This window comes from Thermobia domestica, chromosome 15, assembly GCF_964235325.1.
Source record: "Thermobia domestica chromosome 15, izTheDome1.hap1.1, whole genome shotgun sequence".
In the NCBI taxonomy this organism is placed as follows: Eukaryota; Metazoa; Arthropoda; class Insecta; order Zygentoma; family Lepismatidae; genus Thermobia; species Thermobia domestica.
In genome coordinates, this window is record NC_137468.1 from 80,437,583 (window position 1) to 80,446,359 (window position 8,777).

The following is an 8,777-nucleotide window of genomic DNA, read 5'->3' on the forward strand; positions in this document are numbered from 1 at the left end:
CCTTGCTTTGCCACACTTGTTTAAGCATAATACAGTAGTTCTATTTGTTGGCGAGAATTTGAAACTATATACTACGAATTAATCCTAGAAGCGACAGTCCTATTAGCGACAGGAACTGTTATCTGTTCTATGAGCGACCGATTCATTTACATTAAGATGATGGAAGATGATATGATTCCCTATCGTAAAATATGTTTGCCTCTGGCGTTTTTAGCATTAGAACTATGGAGACTGTTCCCCCAATAATCCGATTTGGAATTTGTTTTTTGGGAAGAAATGTGATGATTTGTGTCCGATTGCAACTTCATCTACATCACCTGATATAGAGGGTCTATAATATAGAACAGGTTCACTTTAGAAATCAAATTCATCTATCGTAATATGAGTCTCACCCCCCCTCCTTTCTTAGAATAAGCCTCAAATCTTCCCGCCTCCCAATGTTGAACACAACTCTGCTCCCCTGATCTTCCACAGCATTGTTTTCCAATTTCAAAAATATTTTGAACATCGCTTTAAAAAAAATTATGGGAACAGTGTTACCCGTCCCCCCACTGTTGAAGACAGATTTCTGTCGATGCGAGTGAAGAATAAATGTAAAACTATTCTACGGAATAAAATGTCCGTACACTGAAATGAATAATTTGTCTGACTACTGTCAAATTGCAGTCTTATTTTTATATTGCACGGCCAAAAAAGTCCCAAGGACACATTAGTTGAAAGACACGAACAGTTCCGAGGTGATTAGACTATGCTATTATATGGCAAGCAACTAACAACTTGAATATTTACTCTTAAAATTTAAAGTTAAAACCTAATGTTCATATTTTACATATATTACCGTTAAAATATATTTAAGTATTTATTTTAGTGTATATTTTGTTATCATTTAAATTGTTTCTATAAGTACTCGTATTCTAAAAGAATAGTCAAACCGTGTGTGTTTGGTGTGCGTGATGCCGGGTTCTATCACAGTGTGGCAGTCTTCCAGTATACTATTATGGAAAACGCTAAAACTGTTTGAATTAAAATTCAGGAAAATTATAGTACACAAAAGCTAGAAATAAAGACAATGAAAGTTTGTGCGCTGACTACACATCAACAAACTGAAAACAGTTTGGAGGCCTATAACTTTTCACGAACTGTATGTAGTAGCAGGAGTATTTAGCTTTCATAGAATTACTATTATTTCAATGGTATTTGTTGAGTACGCTGCTACAGATACACTACACTTAGTCTACAGATAAGCAATTAAAGTCATTTTACGTAAACTCTTGTCACAAATGACTGTAATTTAACAATTGTAGGATGACAGTAATCCGTTATAATTTTACTTATTTTTGTTCGTATTTGTTTATATTTCTAAATTTACAGCTGATTCTTTTTCTACAAGTTTATGAATGATTACAGTAATTAAACTAGAAATTTACATAGGATACGAAAGACAAACAGTCATAAGAAACTGAAGACATTCCAAAGTTTTTCTACGTATAACACTGAAGTGTCACGAAGTGCATAAAAACGATTCTCCATTTTTTTTAGTGTTTAATGTAAAAAAAAAATGTCCAAAGACGAGACATATACGGATCGATAGATCTCGTTAAGCTGAACAAAATGCTATGGAGTCAGAGATGCGCAGTTTTCGAGAAAATCACGAAAATGACTTTTTTTGTAAACCTAAAAAAAATGTTATACGAGAAGCACACTACCTATTAAGGTATAAATGACCCTGGAGTACACAGACAAAAATCCGTTCTCCGGACAGCGGTATATTGTACAAATATACGGTATATTCTTGCTTATTATAGAAATCAGTACGGAGCATACGCTATCCGTATGCTACATAGGCACTGCCCTTAAATGTTACATCATGCCGTTGTAGGATGTCCGACATCTAACAGTTTCCCTATATCACATGCATCTACTTATGTTACCTTCGTCAGCTATATGTTATATACCTCAATTTGTATGTGAGATCCTGACCGCCTATTTTGTTTCATACGGAAAGTCCGTACAGATCGAACACTTGTACAGAAAATGTTATAAAACATGCGTTTTCAGTTATACGTCTGCTGTACGTGAACTCCAAAAACTACAGGAATTACACATGTAACCTATCTTTTTAAGTACGCCACCTAGAATTTTTTTTCTCAGTGTATACACTATAATCAAGCTCTTCATTCTGATAGTAGGAAGATTATAGTACATTTTATGTGTAATGAGATGTATATTTTAAAAAAATATCATTAATTATTCAACCTTAATTACCGTTTCATCAAACTAATATCCAAACTAATAATCAATCATAAACGTGAATTGAAAACGTAAAATTAGATTCAAGAACACTAGCCTATTATAGAACTGAATTGGGTTGAATTTTCAGTTTAGCGTCCCCTGCCCTGCAGTGAGGCTATGTGAGACGTGAATCTACGAACTTAACATGGGATCCGAACCACAGGAGTACCCGTTAGGAATCGAACCCAGTTTTTTCACGCCAAAGACGCGTACGCTACCCACAGAGCCACGAGCAAGCTCAATAATTGAGTTATTTTGAGTTATTTTTCCTAATAATTTGATTGGGTTCTAACTTTCTAATTTCAACCACTCCTACTGTGAAAACAATTATATCTATACCTTCTGAAAAGTATCTAAAATGAAACTAAAATATAATAATAATAATAATAATAATAATAATAATAATAATAATAATAATAATAATAATAATAATAATAGAAACATGACTAAAATAGTAAAAGAAAAAAGCAAATTATTACACCTAATTATTATTTTTTCTTTTCTTTTTTTTTTTAATCTCACCTTCTGATACTCATAAAATGCTTATACTACAGAGGCATAATAATACTTCAACATTTGCATTATAATATTAAAAATAAAGTAAAAAATTTTAAATAACAATGTGATGTCTTTCAGATACGTTTTATTTAAATATACCAACCATATTTACTCAAAATCTCTTGTCGTCGCGAGTTCTGTCGAGGAATTTCAAGCTTAAAATATATAAAACAATACCTTGTCTGTTGTTCTGTATGGTTGCGAAACATGGTCGCTTACTCTGAGGGAAAAACCTAGACTGGAAGTACTTGAGAACAAGATTCTCAGACGAATATTCGGACCCAAGAGGAATGGGAATAGAGAATGGCGGAAACTTCATAACGAGGACCTACATAATTTATATGGTTTACTAAAGAATTTGTTAGAGTCATCAAGTCTAGAAGGCTCAGGTGGATAGGTCATGTAGCCAGGATGGAAGAAAGTAGGAACGCTTTCAAAGTCGTAACTGGAGGAGCAAGCGGAAAACGACCATTAGGAAGACCTAAGAGCAGATGGGAGAACAATATTAAGATGGATCTCCCAGAAATAGGAATACAAAGTAGAAACTGGATCCAGTTGGCAAAGGAGCTTTTGTGAACGCGGCATTGAAAGTCCGAGTTCCATAGGCTATAGAGTTAGTTAGTTATATTTACTCAAAAATGTGTTAAGATTAATCAAACATTTCGTAATTTCCATTATTTACATATTATGGATATCTAAGAAACCATTCTTACTTATTGGTGTAAGGTTTTCAAACTGTAAACCCGGAAAACTAATTTATAAATAATTTAGATTTATTTTGTCAACACAGCATTCACGGAAAGGTTATATAACTTACTATACAGAAAATAGTGTACATAATATGAAATGCTATGAAAATTGCTAATTCGGAGGATAATATTATCATCATTAATCGATCCTACCATCGAATCATCGATTCCACATTCTTAAGAGTGTTCCTTTTGAACTTTACTTCTTCAGCGCCGATGCTCTTTGAAGCATGAGTTGAAATAAATTCCGAACGGAAATCGAACTGGAATGTGTCACTCCAAAGGCTAGAACGCTAACCACTTAGAAATCTCAACATGTTTCGAATAAAATATAGCATCAAATGCGAATATTTGATTCTGTAGTTCACTGTACATTGTTAGTAATTATTGTCATACCAAAAATAAGTTAAAACATAGAAAGATATGATAGATCATAAAATGATAAATTAAATCGTAGTCAAATTTAAGTTAAATCATAGAAATATAAGCTAAATCATAGAAAGATATGCTAAATCATAAGAAGATAAATTAAATCAAAGTAATGGGATCATATTCTGCAAATGAAGTGTTGACAGCTACTCTTTTTTCTGGATACATATAGGCTCTCCGTGAAGCATTTTTCTTATTGAGAGAACGAGTCAAAAATACGAATACACATACGAATCGTAATTAATAATTTGCACTTAACAAAATTTAATTCATTAAAGCTCGTCAGCGTTGTTAAATGTATACGTTTGGTTATCACAATTAAAAACTAATTATTTGGTAGTTGTCAACATCTTTCTGTATTTTACGTGTGTGTACACATTGTCAGACTTTCCAGTAATATTACAAAGAAACATTGGCAGCTTTGTGTCATTAGATTACACATGAAGCGCTAACAGAACAATAAGCAAATATTTACTATAGTAATATGGACAGTATTCATCCGATTCTTAAACTTGCCGTCATGTATCAACGGTATCTACTTTGACATAATACCTCAAGTGTTAGTTGATAAAAGATATATTATCTCAGTGAAGACAGGAATCACTTATATATATATATATATATATATATATATATATATATATATATATATATATATATATATATATAGGCTTAATTATAGTCTACTGTATTTAGTACTCGGTTTAAATATAGTTACCAACCTTTTTTAAAAATTTCTCGATCGTTCTTTTGTGAATTTAGTAAGCTAATCTGTCAGCTTCCGTAAAAAAATACGATACGCAGTGATGACCAATTTTTAACGGATTGTGTGCCAGGAGAAACTAGGAGAGCCATTTTCCTTTCCGACTTCTCTGAGGCGAAGGTTCGGTGAAGGTGTGTACTTCCTACATTTTCCGAACTTCTGTTTCATTCTGTGTAGTCTCCTTTTTGTTTCATGTATCTACGCCAATTAGCTCATGAGCTACGAATGTTTGCAAATATCTCTTATGAAACTGCAGTTTTCTAAAAATCGGTCCGGCACCAATGACTCTAGCGTGCAGAATGGACTTAATACCCAAAAATTAAGAAAATATTTTCACAGTTAAAAGCAGAGGTAAAAGTGAGGAGGAATGTCGTTTTCCCATTTCCGAAATGTCTATGGCGTCCCTCCACTTCCTAAAAATTACAATGGGCAAAGATAGGCACGGGGGACGGCATGACGTCATGCGTTCGCTTATCTTTTTAGATTCAGTTTTACCCCTGGGTAAAAGTAAAGTCTCCATCCAAGTATGTACTGTACGTAGACCCCACATCTATTATCTATCTATTTATCTATATATGGCCAATTGCACTCTTCCTGTTTAAGTATGAAGTTTTTTTTTTTTTTTTTTTTTTTTTTTTTTTTAAGGAACAAATCATACATTTTTCATTTTTATTTGCGAGTAGGATGAAATATTTTCACGAGCCGCCATTTGGTCATCACTGATTTATAATAAACACTAAATATTGGCTTTAATTAACTGTAACATATTTGTGTTTGTATGAATTAGTCTGTGGTTTTATTTATTTATTTATTTATTTTTTAAAAAATACCAAGTTATTAAAATTACACAATGATGTAAATGAGAAGTATGTTATCACGTATGCATTCAGCATTTTGTGATTCTCATTGCTCGATCTAAAAAGCTATTTTAGTGTAAGAATTTTTAAAGTTAAAATTGGAGAGATCATTGGATTTATTTGATTTGATTTGATTTGAACTTTAACGTCCCCTTTACCAGCGAGTCTATATGAGACGGAAGAGATCATTGGAAAACATGATGTTATTCCATTGTTGTTACATTATGCAGCTATGCGTAATGTCTTAAGGATTACAAGTGACAATAAAATGAATATAATAATTATTGAACTCAAGATCAAATATAAAAATGAATTATTGCTTACTTTTTAATATAAAAGAACATTCCTCCTATTATATGTTGGTGTAAGTTTACAATGACCCTACGACAATAAATTTGTCAGTGTTGAGTTATAATTGTACTAAAGAAAACTTGAATCAATACTGTCATTAACATAAAAGTCATCACACACGTATTCATTTTCTAATGACAGTTCTTGTATTTTTTTCCCTCCTCTTTCTTTCTTTTGTGCCTCCTTAAGTTGGTGAAATAATGTGATTTCTTTGTTAGTTCTCAAATAAATTTTCTGTTAAAACTCACTTTTCTGCTTTCCACCAATTATACGTTGTACTTTTTACTTAATTTGTTAAAATTATACATTTCTTTTAATTTTAGCCTGACTCTATTTCCCGATGAGACACAAAGTGGAGTTGGAAATAATGGAACGATTATAACATTTAAGAATTATTAGTTTTAAATTTTTGTTTGTAGTTTCGAGTTTGTAGTCTCAATGTTATTGTATGTAAGTACTCCTTGATTCAGTATTAATTTATTAATTCTATCTTTCGACAAAACCACTTTAAAATTCTAATTTCCAATCAGTCACGTTTCTAAAATATTAAACCTTTAATTATGTTTCTAGACATCCTCCTCCTTTTTGAAATTTTATTTTAGAAGTATCGGACTTGTATAGGGTTACGCCTCTTTTGTAGTAATAGACGCAAAAGAAAGTATCATTCAAACATATATCCTACCGTAAAACGTATTTTCTATACATTATAACTTCAGAGCCAAGATGGAACAAATAATAAGGTCTATTTATATTACAGTTAACAGAAGTGTTTAATATATTTTGATACAGCTTAACTTCTAAGGGAATATCTGATCTTTTCCTGTAAAAACTTTCGAAAAACCTATTTTTCAATGCAAAATTTTGTTGAATCCGCAAAAATAAAATACTAATTGTAGATCGTAGCTATTTGTTGCCACAATCCTAAGACGTATAGGTCTATTTCATTCTATACGTTTCCCATCTAGTGGAGTACTAACAAGATATGCAAACTATTTAAAAAATAAGTATTTAATATATTACGATTTGTAATCATCCTTGATGAAATTCTGAACATGATACTGTTCTACTATAATCTATAATCAATTGTACAAATATATTAGCTATATCGCGTGTCCTCAGGATAGCAACGTTCTATTATAATATTCGAAATGAGTACAAAATTTAATGACCTTATGAAGTAGGCATAATAATAAAGTTACTTATTATTATTTGTTCGAAAACATATAGCGTTAACTAAACACAAAAATTGTGTATAATATTTACTTCGATATTATAATTTAGTTTTGGCAAAAGCGAGAATGTTTATTGCAATAGCGGAAGTATTGTCAAGCACAAGCACAAGCATGTGTTGACCAACTGGAAGATGCCGGCCACTTCCGAGCTGGGTTACGGTTACTTCTGGCTTGGAAGAGCCGCGACCGAGCTGTCCAGTTCGCGATGCCGAGATCTTACCGACCCCAAGAGTATGTCACCAGTTTCTTTGTAATTTTTCAAGTCTTCCAATATTCCTGTTACTGAACCAATACCACAGGAAATGATATAATAAATTATACTGTACGGTTAATTGTCTTTTTATCACATAAATAGTTTAACCATTAATAAGTATGCAAAATATTGTAACGAAAAACTAAAATGTCACTAACGGTGGATGGCGCTTTTACAGTAATGGTAAAAACGAGTAGGGTTTTGCATTCTGGAAATAATATTAGGTTTTTTACGATTCTTACATGTATTATGATGCTATTAGATTAAATTTTCAAAGACTTAGCTTAAAATAACAATTATTTCTAAAAAGTTGAAAGAGTACATTACCTTGAAAAGGGTATCCGGTAAAACAGGGCCGCATCATCCCGAAATTGGTCACTGTCATCTTGGAGTCAACAGAAGGCACTGTTGTGGTCTGCACTTTGGAACTTTGGATGAAAAAACCCGTCCAGAAACTAATAACAAAATCGCTCGCATGAACCTGTTTCCACAGCCGGTAACGTTATAGGCCTTGTGTACTATACAAGCAGCCTATATTGTTTTTCTTTCCTTAGGGTTCAGCATGAACTCACACCCTTTTGACAGGTTATAAGATAGGTAAGCTCACTCTGTTGCTATCTCTCTGCTGCAATACTGTTGTTCCCTCTCTCTTTCTCTCCCTCACTCCTTTTCTGACTGCTTCTCACACTACTTCAACAACTACTGCGACGAAAACGAAAACTGTTCCCGTCCGTTCCACTCCTCTATCCGCCGGGAAACGCCGCTTCTCACAAAACAATCGCCTATCGCAACGCGTCACCTTCAAACCACTAACCAGCTCGCAATCTCACGGTTTGTCCACCAAACTCCGCCTACTTAGCGCCTGAACGCTGCTGGGTATGACGAAATATTCATTCTCTGATTGGTTTACGTCCAGCTTCAAGTAGGCGTGGCTTTCAGTCATGCTAAGCAACGGATTGTTCAACGGATTTGCTCTCGAGATTTTCATCTTTTTCTTTCTCCCCCGCGCCCTGCCCTGCCCCGTCTCCAGCGGGTATTCCAGTCGTATAAATCTCCATCTGCTAAACAATATCGGAAATATTCTAAAAAGGGCTAGAAAAAGAGGAAAGAAAAAAGTTTTCGGTAATTGTTTATTTTTAAAGTGAAAACATTACATACAGACACGTCAATTTACATGTATTGGCCTAAAATTCTGAAGAATGTTTATTTAAAAAATGTACGCTATATAAAATTGCTTTTATTCAACCTTTGTTCTGTTGTACCAATTTTTTATTATGATTTGTTCCTTATTAT

The 8,777-nt window shown here is 33.0% G+C and overlaps 1 protein-coding gene across 1 annotated transcript in view; it reads right to left on the reverse strand.

Annotated features, from left to right (window-relative positions):
• The window catches only part of LOC145671107 (protein gooseberry-neuro-like), a 161,962-nt gene extending 153,661 nt beyond the window's left edge, over positions 1-8,301 (reverse strand). Inside the window, exon 1 of the mRNA XM_081739888.1 lies at positions 7,812-8,301. Within this exon, the coding sequence (XP_081596014.1) occupies positions 7,812-7,869 (58 nt within the window). The 5' untranslated portion in view covers positions 7,870-8,301. The remainder of the gene's footprint in view (positions 1-7,811) is intronic.
• Between the last annotated feature and the right edge of the window lie 476 nt (positions 8,302-8,777).